The 16,427-nt window shown below is 42.8% G+C and overlaps 1 protein-coding gene across 5 annotated transcripts; it reads right to left on the bottom strand.

Annotated features, from left to right (window-relative positions):
• Positions 1 to 1,301: 1,301 nt before the first annotated feature.
• Positions 1,302 to 16,168, bottom strand: znf219 (zinc finger protein 219). Of its 5 annotated transcripts, none has more exons than XM_043245698.1 (5): positions 15,987 to 16,168; positions 9,413 to 9,503; positions 7,298 to 9,329; positions 6,944 to 7,033; positions 1,302 to 5,872 (listed from the first exon to the last, which is right to left on the bottom strand). In XM_043245698.1, the coding sequence occupies exons 3-5, from the start codon at positions 9,324 to 9,326 to the stop codon at positions 4,746 to 4,748; spliced, it is 3,246 nt and encodes a 1,081-aa protein (XP_043101633.1). In that variant the 5' UTR covers positions 9,327 to 9,329; positions 9,413 to 9,503; positions 15,987 to 16,168; the 3' UTR covers positions 1,302 to 4,745. The 5 variants fall into 5 exon arrangements, with proteins under 5 accessions (XP_043101633.1, XP_043101634.1, XP_043101630.1 ...); XM_043245695.1 differs by having other exon boundaries at positions 1,306 to 5,872; positions 6,890 to 7,033; positions 15,987 to 16,167; XM_043245696.1 differs by lacking the exon at positions 15,987 to 16,168 and adding an exon at positions 14,264 to 15,414 and having other exon boundaries at positions 1,306 to 5,872; positions 6,890 to 7,033.
• Between the last annotated feature and the right edge of the window lie 259 nt (positions 16,169 to 16,427).

Below are 16,427 nucleotides of genomic sequence, written 5' to 3'. Positions count from 1 at the left end.
CATCGTTATTGCTGTCAAATTTTTAAACTAGTGCTCCTTTTCTTTTTAGCTGTTTGCCTTAGTTTGCCAAAATTAACTATTTATTTTGGTAGCTCACATTGCTATTTTTCTGGAGAAAAATAAAAATGTCTTTGTAATCCTTAAAGAGGTCATATTATGTTGCTGAAAAGAACAATATGTTGTGTATTTGGTGTAATGCAATGTGTTTATGGGGTTTAATACTGTACATTATGGTTTCTCTAAGCCCTGTCTTGTGAAATGGGTCAATTTGTAGGAAGCTCTGCATAGCTATCCAGTGCATTGTGATTGGACGAATTCGGCAGGCATCTGTTGGAAATGTTACGGCCCTTGTCATGTCGTGTCCCAGCGCTATGACACCAAAACAACAAAACACAATACAAACAAGACTTTGGTTACATCTGTTAGGGATGCATATTCAATATTCTGTTTCTCTCAGAAGTAAGTCACAATACAGAAGTAAAGTGGGTCACAAATTGGTTCATGCAGACTGTAATGCTTTGCATGCATTTATAAATGTAGAAATCATTTGATATAAATTTCAGTGAAGCACGTAATCCCACCCCTATCCCAAACCTACCCATTTCTGAACAATCTAAAATAGGGCCATAAAAGTATTTCTTGCAAAGATATGACCATAATAAGCAGTACAATTTGTCTTGCATTCTAAGTCATCTGAAGCCATAGGGTATCTTTATAGGAATAACAGAGTAAGTCATTTTAGGTTTTAATCTCTGAAAAATATCAGGCTCCCTCAAAACACTTATATCTCATTCAAATTTCAAAAAGATGCTACTGTACTTTATCGTGACGAGTCAAGGAAAAAATAGACCTGCAGATTGAAAAGCCATGCCAAAGGAAGGAGTACCCTAATGGGGTCGATATGGGACTGAGGATGTCAAATATATTCATTTGTGCTGAGTGAAGGTCTTGCAGGTTTGAGGGTTTTGAAGCGCAAGTGTTCCCAAAAAAATCTGTCAAATGTAAATAGTGCAAATTTGAACAAGCGAGTATTAAGATCACACCATATTGGCTGTCTAACGTTTTGAAAGTTAGCCATTCACAAAGCCAACTTTATTTTAACTCTGCATTTAAAACTGAGATATGATTATTTTAACGCCCCACAAATTACACACTTCTCCTCTCACACAGATATATCAACGGGGTCGCTATTTATCCCCAAGCACACATTTTATTATCACACACACACACACACACACACACACACAAATAAAACATAGAAGGAAATGCAATGCAAAACACACCATACAGCAAGCAAACCATTTTTATTATTTTTATTGATTCTTTTCTACTCTTTTTTTTTTTTTTTTTTTTTTTTTTCTCAATCCACAATTTCATATTAGTCACTACTATGTTAGATCACCTTCCTCTGCCACCAACAGCAGTCATCTACTGAAAAGACCAAACCAGACCTTCTCCCCACCTCTCCCCTCTCACCGGATAATATTTATGAATTCGCACACTTCTGGTGGAACGACAATAACAAAAGGAAAAAAAAGTGCATGTCAAACGTAGTGAAATTTTTGAGCAGCACATCACTGTTTGGGAATACTTTATGCTTATTTCACAGTGTCAGTATATCTTCACAAAATATTTATTTTTAAGACATCAGTGCACACGCACGCACTCACAAACACACAAAACAAAACTATTGCCCTGATCCCTGTACACAGTTAGGCCGTCCTAAAAGAGCCACATCGTTGCTGATGCAGATGTTTGGCTGTGCAGGGAGCGATGGAGAGCAGGTTTCCCGGTTTGATCTCTCCTTAGAAACACAACATCTCTAGTTCTATCTGTACAACATTCAAGAGACACATTTTATTCATGTTTTTTTTTTTTTTTTTTTTTTTTTGCTTATTTTTTTCTTCCATAAAACAAAAAGAACAATGATAATAATAATTATGAGCAGAAGAGCTTGATTTCATCTCATCGGCATGAAAGTAACATCGTAGAAATCAAAGTAATTTCTAAAAAAGGCCTCGGAGCTAGATAGTACGTAAGCTTTCAGTGGTGCATACACTAAAGGGAAGGGGGGAAAGCAGGAGATGCAACAGCACGCACGAATGATGGAATGACACTCATCATTATGAAATGGAAATGACCCCTACAAAACAGAGGATCAGATACAGAGACATACAGAGCAGTTTACCAAAGAATACAAAGTGAAACAGTAGGGGCTAAGTGCTTTTGGTGAGCTTACAAAATACTTGAGGAAGTGCTCAGGACAGAAGGCACAGTGGCTTGACTGTTATCTCAAAGGAACACCACATCAGGGGCTACTGAACGTGTAAGATAATCTACACACGAAACAAGGACACGATAACGCACGTATTAAGGCCAGCCTCTGTCAATCACCAGACAAAAGTACCGCCTACTCGGTGTCTAACGATAAAAATGAGATGACCCGATGGACATGATTTCACAGAGTTGGACGAGGAAAGTAGATCATCGTTTGTAAGATGTGCTAATTTCACATCGAAAAATGCGACACGATTACATCAAATCAAATTTGGCAAGCAGATCAGTCAGACTGACAATGCCGATACTGGGACGTGTCTTGGACACGATTTCAGCATCAGCTTATAAATATATTAGCAATCACTGAAGTTTCAAGATCATCAGGCAAGCTTTAACATTGATTGTGTGTCCGAACGATTGATTTGTTGATTGGTGAATACATAAACGCATCATTTAAGGAAACTGGAATTTAATCTGCAGCATTGTGAAGAAATGGTTTGGGGGAAAAGAACAACGTTTGGTCTGCATTTAAAGGCGAAACGAAAGGAAAAGAAACTTTGCACAGTGCTCTAAAGACATTCTGAAGCAGTCTTCTTTCATAATTATTATACTGTAATACTTATTACTATTCTCCATATTCGTTTCCATTAACACTTCTTAAAAGGAAAACAACATATTTTTTTCCTCTTTTTGATCTCTTATCTTTACAAAAGCTACATATGTTCTACTGGGATGTCTGAATTTGTTAGTGTGTTTTCTCTTTTTTTAGTTTTCGATATTTAAAAAAAAAAGTCTACTCACGTCTAAAAAAAACAGCTTACTGAATGTTTTAGTAGAGACCCACTTTCCATCCTCTCTCGGATGGTTTGGGAATCTGAGATATTACAGGAATATGAAGGATATATTGCCGAGTCTCCATTTTCTAGATTGTGATTTGTTTTCCGACCCTGAAATTACTCTTCCCGTAGTAACGGTGGTCTGGATTCCACCCAGAAATCCTAGTGGTGGTATCTGCAACGTAAACACTTCCATAGGGCCCTTGTCAAATGGCCAGCTGTTCCCACATGTGGTGCTCTGGGCTCATTCATTGTTTCATTCACAGCAGACATAGTCACACAAACTGCCACCATATTGTCACAGAACTCTACGCTCTAGCACAACTACACATATATACTGTATATATTGACTGTAACTATATTCCTGTGTTGCTGAATCCGCTAAAAAACCTTTTACATCAACAGGCACTGAGAGAAATAGCATATAGAAGAGGCAGAATCTCTGTTTCATATAATATCTGAAGAAGACCCGTCGGAGCAGACTGGCAGTGTGTGGATATCTGGTAATATAATCTTTACTCTGTCCTGTTCGGTTAGAGGTGATTCGCAAGTACCATTCAGTTATCACAGCATTCTGTTCAGAGTCTGGCAGGTGCATGGTAAGAAGTGTGCTCACTCCTTTGGTTTACTGAAGACGCGTAGTCAGATCAAGTTCACGTGGAAGTAGGATGTCCGTCTCTCTCAGCATTAATACTGTATATATCGTAGCGACTAAGAACAGTGTCTCTTTTTTGCTTTTCTGGCTCCCCAGATTGACATTCCAGGTCCTCGTTGAGATGATAGCAAGATTCACAGGAGCAAGGAAATTGTAAATGAAATACAACTTGGCAATTGCGTTCACTGACGAGAAGACAGGAACAAGAGAACAGTGTTCAAGAAGGCCCCAAAACAGGCAGGCTTAGACTAGCATACAATACTGGATATCTCTGTGTGATTTAGAGTCTCTGTGTGTGTGTGTAGAGGTAATCGATCACTAACCAAGGGGGGCTAGGAGGATACATTAAGGGAAATGTTTGACTTAAATACTTTTGCAGGTTATCTTTTTACTGATACTGTACAGTATGTTAGCATAGCGACTGGTCTGCCCTTGGTTTGAAATCCCTGTTGAAAAACCAACATATGCTGATTAGGTTAAGTTTTGAAGCATGGTAGCTGGTTTGAGCTGGATTAAGCTGGTCCTGAGCAGGAGCTATTTGCTTTGGAGCAGCTTAAATCAGCTCGAGATCAACTAAGGACCAGCTCAAACTAGCTGCCAAACCTAACCAACATATGCTGTTTTTTTTCAACATCGTTGTACGAGGGACCCTGGACAACTATTTCCCAAAGATTTCCCCCCTGCCGCTATATCTGAACTATTTTTATCAAAAGTACCAACTTTGGTACCAGTCGTTACTAATATTTCTGAAGATTGCAGCTAACATGTGATCGCAGTTGAGCCAATTTCTTAAACATCGCTGACTGGCTGATTCAGCAATTACATTTGCAGCCAATCACATATCTATTGAGCATGTGAACACAATGGCCAAGATTCAGCGCAACTGGTCTCAAATGTATATTTTCAGTACTGACTGGTACCGAAGTCAGTACTTTTGACAGCACTAGTCCAAACTCATCCAGGGCTCTTGTTTTACGTTATTTCCCCAAGATGCCTTCTCCCTCGTTGGGCAGATCCTCAGCAGTGAGGTCTGAAGAAACAGACCGAGCCCTTATGCTCTGATTCTGGGGTGCATTTCCAAAGCTGCCATTTGCATCGAGGTCAGTCTCCTCCTCATCTGCGTCCTCCTCTTCCTCGTCCAGGTCCTCTCTCATTTTAAGTCCCTTCCCACTGACGCTCCCCACAGGTCCAGGGGCCAGTTCAAAACTGTCCTCTGCGTCCCTGTTCTCTGGGCTGACTCCGTTCTCAGCTCTTGTTTTTGATGAGACCCAATCCTCAGGAGATGCTACTCCGTCCTCTGCACCGAGGAACTTCCACAGAGCCAGAGGATTGCGGTCTGGCCCGGCCAAAGTGAGTCTTGGAGAATGATTGGTAGAAGCGAGAGGGGCTCCCCTCTTGCGACGAGATTTGCTGGTGTGATTAACCTGAAGGTGCATGGCCATCAGCTCAACAGAGGAGGTACGGAAGGGACAGAACACGCATTGATTGAGGATGTCATTCCCTCCTTTAGAGCCACCTGACGGTCCACCTAGAGAACTACTCACTCCCCCTTCATCTTGTAAAGGGCGGCGGGAAAGGTCCAGAGGTTCAAAGCCTCCTTCCTGGGACCCACTGGACGTCATCCCACCTTGGTAGCCATTTGCTGACATCATGCGGCTTGTAGTAAGGGGTTTCCGTCGAGACACTTTGGGCATTTTTGGAGGTGGCACCTCCCCAATCCAACTTGGTTCTAGACCACTGGCAAAGAGAGTACCCATCACCCCTGATAGACTGCGATACTGACTCTCCATGTCTCCCTCTCTTTGACGTCCAGATGCTGCCGTACCCTCCTTCTTTTCTGATGCAGCCCATGACTGACTGTGCCTTGAAGAAGGAGCCTCTCCAGGAATCCTCCCAAAAGAGGACTGGGATATGGAGGGGAGACGGCGCTTTTTGGCCCCTTCATGAGGAGAGCCAGTCATAGAGGGGAGGTTAGGTGATGGGGAATTTGCGGTGGTTGCCATAGCATTCCTTTGCTCACGATGGTGGCGTTGAAGGTGGTACTTGAGAGAACCAGACTGGGTGCCAGCATAATCACAGTGTGGGCATTTGTATGGTCTCTCACCTAAAACAAGGAATTAGATTGAAAATCAAAATGTTATTTTAATAACAAGAATGTGTACAAGTATAACAATGCTTCATTAGTATGGCTGCTTTGGTTAAGCAAAAAAAAAAAAAAAAAAGAAATCACTGTGTGGAACAACTTTATGCAGTTACAAACAATAATAGATAGAGGGCAGTGCTTGTCATCATACGCAGCATCAGGTGTAGTCCCCAGTGCATTACTGTTAAATTAGGACATTCCATCTCTCATCAACCGTGAGAGCACTGCCTTTTTTTTCTTTTTTTTTTGGTAGAGGACATTTTGTGGATGAACCTGATATGCAGCATAGCTTTCAATCAAGCTAAATCAGGAAAATGGTCATATGGGGCTATGAAATGTAATGAATAAAAATAAATTACATAATGACAATAATAATAGTATAATAATAATAATAACCACTAGAAAAATGATAATCATAAGAATTCTGATTCTTTTGAGCAAGTGCATTCACATTGAGGTTTTTAATATTACTAATATTAATATTAATTAATTGTCATTATTTATATATATATAATATATATATATATATATATATGTATATGTATATGTATATATATATATATATATATATATATATATATATATATATATATATATATATATATATATATATATATATATATATATATATATATATATATATATATATATATATATATGTGTGTGTGTGTGTGTGTGTGTGTGTGTGTGTGTGTGTGTATAGAATGTCACATTTCTGCCCCTTTCACTTTTGAAATGACTGCTATGCCACAATATAACTGAATATAGAACTTTAAGTATATCTTTTATCTTATGTATATCTGTTATCTTAATTTTTAGGAATCAAATAGTTTTTGTGGCTCCAAGTGAGTTTTATTCAGTGGCAAAATGACTTTTTTGATGTTAAAGGTTGCAGATGACTGGTTTCCAAATGTCTATAAAAACCAATAAAGTACACCCTGGGTACAGTCACAGTTCTACTATTCATGTTGACCATACCTGTGTGTACACGAAGGTGCACTTTAAGGTGATGGGAAGACCGGAAGGCTTTACCACAGTAGGGGCAATCCTTCATCCCTGTTCCCCGAACACGCTCCCTTGGAGATGAAGTGGAGGAGGATGATCCCCTCAGACCATTCTGACCTTGAGATGAGATAACATAATGACTGAAAACAACTGCTTTAAAATTATAATCCAAGTCTATTCTGTTTAAGAACAGGCCTGCCTTCCTGAAACATTGGGAGGAAATATTTCAGAACTAACAACAATGAAATACTGTTACTACAAAAAAAACCCTCAAACTTAATCAGCGTCCTGCAGTGTGATAGCTTATGAAGGATTGTAACAGATAAAAAATAATGTTCCCGATAAAATCATCTGTTTTTGATTATGCTAGTTGATCCTTACCAGAAAGATGTGATATGACAGAATGGAAGCTCCCAGCTGTCCCGACTCCTGATGGCAGTTGCTTTCCCTCCTGCCTTCCTTCATTATCACTAGTTCTTTGTCCTCCTCCTATTCCACCTGTTGCCTGAGCTCCACTGACTCTGTTTATAATGTCCTCTTCCCTGGACATGCCCCCTCGGGTGCTTTGACCTTTCTGTGGTTTCTGGACATGGACACGGGCATGAGCAACCACCTGCTGAAGACTCCTAAACAGCTTGCCGCAATCTGGACACTCCCAAGGTGGACTAGACCCCTCTAGTTCCTCTCTAGAACCCAGCCCACCCAGGTAGGCCCTCATCTGCTTGGCTTCCCCTGCGACTGTGCCTCGTGTGGAAGGGAGCTGATGCTGCGAATGAGATCGCTGCTGCTGTTGTTGTTGGTTGTGCTGTGCTGCCACCAGACTCCGAGCAACCAGCTGCCACATGGCTGCCTGGTCCGCTCCGTCTGCTGCCTCACTTCCCCGTCCTCCTCCATTACCCATTTCTGCAACCTGTGCCACTGCCTGAAGGCGCTCCATGCAACTTCCATTGCTAGCGTCTTTGGGTAAGCCCAGATAACCCAATATAGAAGATTTGCTTGAGCCTGCACTAGAATCTGACCTCTCTGTGCGACTTCCAGAACCACTGCCACCTGTCATACTGCGGGCCAGGAGCAAGTTGGAATACAGGGCCCCCAGCACTTGTGTGCTTGCAGGACCTTTAGATTGCTCATGTCCACCCGGCCCCAGATTTCCCAATCCAGCCTTGAGGCCCAGCTTGTTGAGATGCACTTTCATATGGTTCTTTAAGAACCAGGGTTCCTTGAAGCCACGGCCACACACCTGGCACTTGTGATCCAATGAGTCCTTGTGCTTCCGCATGTGCCCCTTCAAAAACCAGGACTGAGTAAAACGCTGCCCGCACGTCTCACATCGGAAAGCTGGAACAACTGGCATTTGTGAGGGAGGAGTCTCTGTTGGTGCTGTTATGGGGTGAGTAGGGAAAACCGTTTCAGTGGTAGGATCTTCAGGTGGGTGGCTCTCCTGCAGATGGGCAGCCAGGCTTTCCTCCTGACTGGCTGAGAAGGGACACATTGTACATTTGTAGGGGTTGTGGAGGATTCTCACATGACGTGCCAGCTCTGAAGCTGTACGGAACTTACCCTTACAGGCATGACACCGGAAGGCAGAAGCAGCTGCAGAGGAAGTGTTGTCTTCCAAGTGGGCATGGCCAAGTGGAGAGAAGGAGGTTGAGATTGGGGCTTCCTCCGTTAAAGGTGGAGTCAGGGCTGTGGTTCCTTCAAAGAGGAACTGAGGGCTGCTAGCAGTTTGAAGAGGTTCTTCTGGAACCATGTCCTCATCCATACTCTTTTGTAATGAGCCAGATAATGGACCCTGTTTCAGACCAGGCTCTCTGTTGTTGAGATTCTGCTGCAGTTTGGCATGTGTGGTTCGGTAGGGAGCTGAAGCTCGACGCTCCCTATCTAAACTGTGTGCTCGAGCATGCAGGGACAAAATACTCTGGAAGCGGAACCTTTTTCCACACACATGGCATGGAAACCTTAGGGCAGGCCCAGAGCTAGTCCCTCCAGGGACAGTCATGCCCTCGTTGTTGAAAAGCTGAAGATCCAACTCATCATCGCAGGTGGTACTTTGACCAGAGGAAATGGCCTGCTCCAGAGCTCCAAAACCCGGAAAAGGTGTTAAGGGTGTGGCTGGGGGGCTGCTCTCCGATGAGGGACTGCCGAGCTCCAGTTCACCAGGAAACAGTGCCACCGCTGGGGTGGGTGATGGGGGAGTTGACAGCTCCTCATCCTCCTCCTCATCTTGGAGGCTGACCTCTGGAAGAGGGCATGGTGAGACAAGGGTATAGAGTTCAGTTTGAGGGCTAGAAGGGGTAGATTGAGGACTCTGGGGTAGGAATTGGGGACTGTGGTCCAGGGATGGCATGGAGGGAGGAGACAATGGGGGCTCACTGGAAAGAGCCAGCATACTCTCTGGTGGGGAATCCATACTCTGAACAAGAATAAAATAGATCATTGTGATTAGATCTAGATTAGACTGATAGACATAGACAGACAGACAGATAGATGACTCACTGTTGATGTGTCTATGCCATGCTTTGCTTCCTTGACTTAAAGAGGTTGTGTTCTGATGGAGGCAATCTGCCTGACCACCTCCAACAGTCTCCTGTCAAGTACAACACAGAATAAAAAATGAATACACACATTTGTTCCTGTGTACGGGTCTAAGGGCAGAGCAGGACATGGACTGTCCCAAACAGGATGGGTGCGTGATGTTTGGACTTCCCCACACACCCTTCCTGCGCATACAAATACAGTAGCTGCTTAAATTGGAACAAAAATACATACATACACCTCAAAACTCAGACACACATATAGTTGGTTTGACTCTCTAAACACTTTCTCTCATTACCTAAGCTACTCATATAAGCACACACAATGCACTGATAGAATTGAACAATTGCATACAGCCACACATGCATACATTGCATAAGTCTGCAGCGGACAGGCCCAGACACAATAAAAAAAAAAACACCTGCTTCTTTCATAAATAAGAGAAAATGAATTTCATTGATGATTACGGAAAGACAATCTGCTAAACATCTGTGAGGGCGTCTGTATGCCTGGATATGTGTCACTATGCTTGTGTTTGTGTGGGTGGGTGTTTTTTTCAGTATTTACCTCTGTGAACAGACTGAACTGTATGTCTATGTCTGAGTCGGGATTTATGTACACCATCAAGTGTTTGCTTGTGCATTAGTGTGTGTTTGTGAGAGTGTGTGAAAGTATGTGTATCTCTGACATAAGACTTGGACGAACCGGTGGCTAACAGAGCCAGTTGACATTTTAGCTCAGCAGTGACTCACAACGATATTACACTATATCAATCATACTGCCCCCCCTTCTTTCTTTCTTTCCTAATCCCACCATTATTGTCCTCCTTTTTCCTTCCTTCTCTCTTTTCACTTCCATAGATTGTGATTCCACCCCCTGCACTTTTTCTCTTTTCACCCTCATTCCCTCCTCCCCCTGTTCTTGACTGATTTTCTTTCATTCTATCTTTCCCTCTCTCACTCTCTCTGTCTCTCTGCAGCGGTGCCAGTTGGCACGGTGCCAGGGAATGCTGATATCAGCTGGTAGATTGGGGCCTGCCAACATGGCGAAGAGAAAAGAAAAGAGAAGAGAGAGACAGACAGGCGAGAAAGAGAGAATGAGAGGGGGTGTTAGTGAAGAAAAAAAACATAAATGAAGAACACAAATACATTCTGAATGAGCATATTTGATGAGTAAATCTGCCGAGAAAGGGGACAGAGTGTTCTGCTCTGCAATGGAGGATCTTGCAGCCTGTTTGGTCTGCTGGCATTATTATCATATGAATATCGTCATGGCAATGCACTGTTCCGCCTTGACAGACACGTTCGTGTCTGACCAACCCTGTCACGCCAATAAAGCTTCTCCAAATTTGGATAGATGGAGAGAGTGATAAGGTGCTAGACAGAGGGGGGAGGGGAGAGATGAAGGCAGGAGAGCGATAAAGCAGCATGAGCAAATAATGCATGCACACACACACACACACACACACACTCAATATGGCACCTAGTCACTAGATGATTCATGCATGCTAAACACCTTTGTCTGAATGGCCACATGCTACACTCCCTGTACAAGCACACACAAATACACCCTGGCACATTTTGTGCCTTCTTGGGGCACATGCATCGGCTATTTAACTAATAGCTTTGTATGTAATGGCCTGAATATTGTATAAACAAAAAAAAAGAGAAATAGGCCACTGCCGTTTGCATAGCTGCTGTTAAAACTATTTGATGTATGTTGTGCTTTTAGTTTTGGGCTAAAAGTCTACACTTAAGTAAAAAAAAACAGTCATAAGGCTCAATTTTTACGAAATAGAGATTTATGTATCATCTTAAAGCAGAATAAACATTCCATTGATGTATAGTTTGTTAGGACAACATTTGGCCCAGTTAAAACTATTTGAAAATCTGAGGGTGCCAAATATTGAGAAAATCACCTTAAATGTTCTTTTTAATGCACAGTACTAATTAAAAAATATATTTTCTTATATTTACAGTAATAAATGTACAAAATATCTTCATGGAGCACAATCCTTACTTGATATCCTAACAATGTATAAAATGACTACTTTTGTGCTCCGGGCTCACAGCTGCTCATCCCTATCAGAATGAATTATGTAAAAAAAAAAAACGAATAAATGAATAAACCTGTTCATAGCATGTGTAGAAGTTTGATTGAGGTCAACTGATTATTCCATTATCCAAGTATCACTAATTGGTTTTATTGAATGTTTGGAACAGAAGTAGCGATACTTTAAATAGGGTTGCATTTCAAAAGAACACATTTACAGTACGCACAACTTAACTCGCTCTGAAAAAGCACTCATGAAACCTCTATACGACTGAACAGGCACTTGAGTCATCTTTGATAAAACTGATATTTTCCTCGCTGTGGTTTGTATTCTGTAGCCTCGAGCACCTGAAATAACGTCTCCTGCCTTCGGTGTGAGGACACACTGGGCCTCCGACAGTGTAGCCATGTAACATATCTAAAGGCTAAGAAGAAATCATTCATCTGTACTGAAAGACTTTAGACTCGAGGCCTTGAAAATATAACATGAATGGCTTTATCGCAGCCTGTTCTTTGATACGTGGGGAGAGCGAGAGACAGAGAGCGATATCTTTAAATTGTGAGAGAGACTAAGAGAGAAAATGATTGCTCAGTACGCGATGCCCGTGTGTGTGTGTGTGTGTGTGTGTGTGTGTGCACGCGCAAACTTTAAGGCTTGAACTGCACTTTACCTTTCTCATATCTCTGAGCGGGATTTCTAAGGTCAGCGCGTGTACGATTCGGGATTGTTGCAGTCATACAACAAATCCCTACAGACAAAATTCATTTCCTGTTTCTAACCTTGGCCTGAACTTTATCTCTCTCAGCTCCCACACACAGCGACTCGAGCGTGCGCAAAATTCCCTTTCCTGTCAACTTCGTCTATTTAGGTTAAAATTCCAAGTCATCCACAACCTTCACCTGTTCTCCTCGAGTTAGATCTCTCAGAGAGACCGTCTGAAGCTTCGGTTTAAAGATGCTGAAGAGAGGATAAGCGCGCTCAAAAGATCACGATCTCACCCATTATCTCCTGAAGAGAGCATGACACGAGAATCTCAGCCTTGAAATGATTCTACACTGAGGTGCTTTAGAAGAACTAAACCGAGGCTTCACCAAAAAACTGCAGCGGTCAAGTTCAAGCTTATAGTACATAGAGCTCTTGTTAAATTCTTGCAAACGAATATCTTTCCTCACCCTTAAGTTGTTCCTAACCTGTATTTCGTTCTTCCTGCTGAACAGTGTTGATAGCCAAGCAGCTGATGTTCTGATTGCTTCCATTCAAGAAAGGCTATGAAAAATATATATACTATGGAAGTCATTAGGAGCCATGAACTCTTTGGTGCCTCAAAATCTTAATTTTAGCTCCACAGAAGACAGAAAGTCATACAGTTTTGGAAAAACTTGCCTCGATCCAATAAATACGATCCAAATTGTGTTTGATCTGATCACTACAACCACATTCAAACGCACTGCTCCTGTGATAAAACATATGGAAAACCCAAACGTGGACAAAATTAAAAAGCAGACTATATATGAGATGTAATTGCTTCGTAATGATTTGACCGACGCTGGATCACCTGAGATGGATAATAACAGGTGTAGACCGGGTCAGATTCAACGGGCATCGAGAGACTATGAGCTCCGATTCAGGTGTAATCAACCCTCGGATGATCTAAAGTAGTCATCATTTTCAATCGGAATTCATTTTCTTTCTTCCTCACAAACGAACAGCCCACCTCTGACCCCCAGCAGTCAAACGAGCTGTAAGGTTTTCTCTGTGAGCAACAAGTGCACAAAGGCAGTGTGCTGCGCTAGAAAGTCTAGCTTCAGGCATCCGAGTAGAGAGAGGAACTCAAACCGACAACACTGATCTATATCTGCGTGAACGAGATGAGCCGAGTTTCAAGTCAGCAGGGCTCATTACAATGCAGTACGCGACAAAAAAAGGTTTCATCGCGTCATTTAAAAGTATGCTTTATGAGGTGGCCAGGCTTTATTGACATCGCAAATATACGAGGCTAAATAAACATAATGGCGTTCTGTTAAACGATTCAAAAGCCGTTTTTAAATATTTCATACTGTAGGCGGCCTTATGCACTCACATTAAAATGAATTACTTGATGCAACACACTCATTGTGTACATGCATGCTTTTCCATTGCATTTATATTAAAAAATGCATGCAGTTACATCTGTAATTAATTCCTATCCCTTACATCTCGACCTTTAACCTGCCAAAACCCGTCCTTAACCTTACCTGTCTCCGTCCTCAAAAGCAGCGATAGCATCCTTGTTACATTTTACTATTATAATAAAAAATAACTATGCATAATGACATGCAAGTAACTCTAAGCTAACGCCCAATCCCAAGCCTAAACATTTAATACAAGTATTAAATAGTTAATTCGCATAACAAGTACGTGATAAAGTGTAACCGTATTTTGCAATGTTTTGGGTAACGCTTTATTTTAAGGTGTGCTTGTTACACTTATATTAAGAATCGATTATGCATACTTACACCCTACCACTAAACATCTAGTGAGTAACAAGGACACCTTAAAATAGCATGCGACCGTGTTTCACAATACAGTACATTGCACTTATTGTTTTTACGTAATATATCGCGGCACCCATGCACCTATGTTACGCACAGATACTTTGAACCGACAACCTGTTGTTCCTTAAAATAAAACGAGAAGACGAATGTCATTTAGCCTCGTTTGCAAGCACGTGATTATGATTCCCAGTTTCCCGTACGTTATTGCTAATTATGTCACCATACCAAGCTGGAAATGTGTGGCTGAACCAGCCAGGTGCCAGGTCCAGTTCTGAAGCCCCTGCAACACCTCATCCAGATGTGCAGCTTATCAAGGCGAGCAGGAGCGGATCTGGTTGTAAAAGTTGTTTACAGGGCTTCCACCGCCCTGTTAGCCACATCTCTGCGCCGCTCTGCCCTCTTTATCCGTCAAACTGTCGCGTCAGTTCAGGGGGCTGGTCTCATTCCGTCACCCCGTCTAATAGCCTTTATGCCAATGCCCCAAATCTGTGCCAGCGCTAAATAACGGCAAGCAATGGCGCCTTATAGAATTTCCATACATATACATATGCGTGCGTAAAGTTTCTTGGCGGGATGCATGCGCAGGACCTCAGACGAGCGTCCGCGGAGAGGAATTTCCTCGCGTGCTGTGCGTCAGTAACAACGCGCAACCATTTTCAGTCGCCTTCTCTCTCGCGGCCATCTCAATTAAAAAGCCACATTAATGAAATAAATAAATGCTCGCAAACAAATGCGCGCACGACGCGTCCTCCCGCGAACGCCGACGTTAAGCCCGCGCATAAAATCGGGATTTGCATCGTTTTTTCCCCCAAACCGAGACAGAAATATAGCTTTTTTTTTTTAGGACGGGATGTTGTGCGCTCCATTTTCTTCCTGATTTTCTTTCAACAAAAGATAAAGGGAGGGGAAAAGGACAAGCGATCGGGGTGCAGCTGAAAAGTGCCGTCGTGGGGTTTCGTCTTGAAATCCGCCGCCAATCTCGCCGCTATCGAGACGAATCGCGAAACTTGACGTGTTTTTAGGGCCGTTTGTAAAAGCAGCAGCCGCAGGTTTAAACAGCGATTGCGAGCGCGCATCCGCGAGGTGACGTTAGGACATGCGGAGCGCGTGCAAATTTACCAGATTTTGCACCGACACCAGCACGGAAAGCTTCCCGATGTTCTTCGAAGTTATTAATAAGCTGCTTTTAAACAGCTGTTTCCCCCCAGAGCGCCCGATCCAGGCGGATCCTCCTGCGTCCCGCACGAATTAAGCGCGGCTTCCGACTGCACCAGAACTAAGTAAAGCTTCTCATAAAGTATAAAACTTTGCGACGCCGCGGCAGCGGAGAGACGAACACTTGCCTCTCACGCTAAAAAAAAGTTCAAACGTCTACAATCAGCTTGCATCTGTGAGTTCAAGGCACTTTCTTTCCACACTTGAGGCTCTGGAAATATCCAAGGGCCTTAAAAAAACGAAAGTTGCATTTTCATGCGCGAGCCTCGCATCTCTTTCAGGACGCACACATACACGCGCGCGCACTCGCGCGCTCTCTCTGACACACACACACACACACACCGGCAACATACACGGCACGAGACAAAAGTGAGGAAGTGTGTATGCGCGAGAACACGTATGATGTGCCCTAACAGAGACACACACCAGACGCCAATCAATACGTCCCGTATGTGCAAAGAAACGCGAGGTGTAAACGCGACTATTCCGTATCAATGGCTTTTCGTTCCCCGGATCATCCCCCCCCTCCCCAAAAAAAGTCGTCGTCGGATATTTGTTGTTTATGAAGGCGACAACAATCGCTCTCTATATGTCTGAAACTGTACGCTCGCGCACACCGTCACGGTCGCGAGCGATGTGCATCAGTAAAAATCGCCCAAAAAAGCGCAGATTAGGTCAGTTATTTGAAATGAATCGGATATTTTGTGATGAAAGTAAGGCTGAATGTACTTACGGGAGAGGCGGCGAGGAGATTAATGACAACACACGTCATGATTACGTTTCACTTGAATTAAATACATTACGAGTTAGGGAAAAAAATGGAAATCGGGGGTAGTTGTATACAAGCATACGCCGATGCCCCCCTCCCTTCTGCCCTCTCTATCTTCTCCTCCTCCTCCCCTCGTTCCTCACACGTCTCTCTCCCTCTCTCTCTCTCTCTTTTCTCAAAGATCCATTTATTGTGCAGTCGTGAGTGAGTGAATGAGAGAGAGAGAGGCGGAGGCTGTAGGTTGCAAATGTAATTATAATCTCGCGGAGGCACCATTTTAAACCGATCTATAGATTCGCGGGATGGACTTTTGACACAGATCGGGCGGAGAGCAACTTTCTCGCGCACGCTCGGACGTCTTTTAAAGACGTGCCTATAGGAACTTTTTTTTTTTTTTTTTTTTTA

This window comes from Puntigrus tetrazona, chromosome 7 (genome assembly GCF_018831695.1).
Source record: "Puntigrus tetrazona isolate hp1 chromosome 7, ASM1883169v1, whole genome shotgun sequence".
Lineage (NCBI taxonomy): Eukaryota > Metazoa > Chordata > Actinopteri > Cypriniformes > Cyprinidae > Puntigrus > Puntigrus tetrazona.
The sequence above is the reverse complement of the archived record's forward strand: the minus strand, read 5'-3'. Positions and strand labels throughout refer to the sequence as shown.

What these genes read in the sequence shown, in the direction of transcription:
- znf219 (XM_043245695.1), bottom strand. Translation starts at nt 9,326, where the DNA reads ATGGATTCCCCACCAGAGAGTATGCTGGCTCTTTCCAGTGAGCCCCCA. An exon ending in TGTCATATCACATCTTTCTG is followed by an intron (nt 7,034 to 7,297) that starts GTAAGGATCAAC and finishes TCTCATCTCAAG; the next exon opens with GTCAGAATGGTCTGAGGGGA. An exon ending in GCACCTTCGTGTACACACAG is followed by an intron (nt 5,873 to 6,889) that starts GTATGGTCAACA and finishes TCCTTGTTTTAG; the next exon opens with GTGAGAGACCATACAAATGC.